General features: G+C 68.7%; 1 protein-coding gene across 1 annotated transcript in view; it reads left to right on the plus strand.

Annotated features, from left to right (window-relative positions):
* Positions 1-28: 28 nt before the first annotated feature.
* The window catches only part of LOC104620719 (cadherin EGF LAG seven-pass G-type receptor 2-like), a gene marked incomplete at both ends in the record, with an annotated part of 2,584 nt that continues 2,363 nt past the window's right edge, over positions 29-249 (plus strand). The window contains one exon of the mRNA XM_010287015.1: positions 29-235. Coding sequence (XP_010285317.1) covers positions 29-235 — 207 coding nt within the window. The remainder of the gene's footprint in view (positions 236-249) is intronic.

Here is a 249-nt window from a genome sequence, read left to right on the forward strand (position 1 = left end):
GGGCTACGAGGTGCTGACGGTGCGGGCCACTGACGGCGACGCCGGTCCCAATGCCAACGTCCTCTACCGTCTCCTCAATGCTGGTGGCACCAATGAGGTCTTTGAGATCGATCCCCGCTCGGGCGTCATCCGCACCCGTGGCCCCGTGGACCGGGAGGCGGTAGAGGCCTTCGAGCTATTGGTGGAGGCCACGGATCAGGGCCAGGAGCCGGGACCCCGCAGCGCCCCGGCCCACGTCCGCATTGCCGA

This window comes from Phaethon lepturus, unplaced genomic scaffold (genome assembly GCF_000687285.1).
Source record: "Phaethon lepturus isolate BGI_N335 unplaced genomic scaffold, ASM68728v1 scaffold37035, whole genome shotgun sequence".
Taxonomy (NCBI): Eukaryota; Metazoa; Chordata; class Aves; order Phaethontiformes; family Phaethontidae; genus Phaethon; species Phaethon lepturus.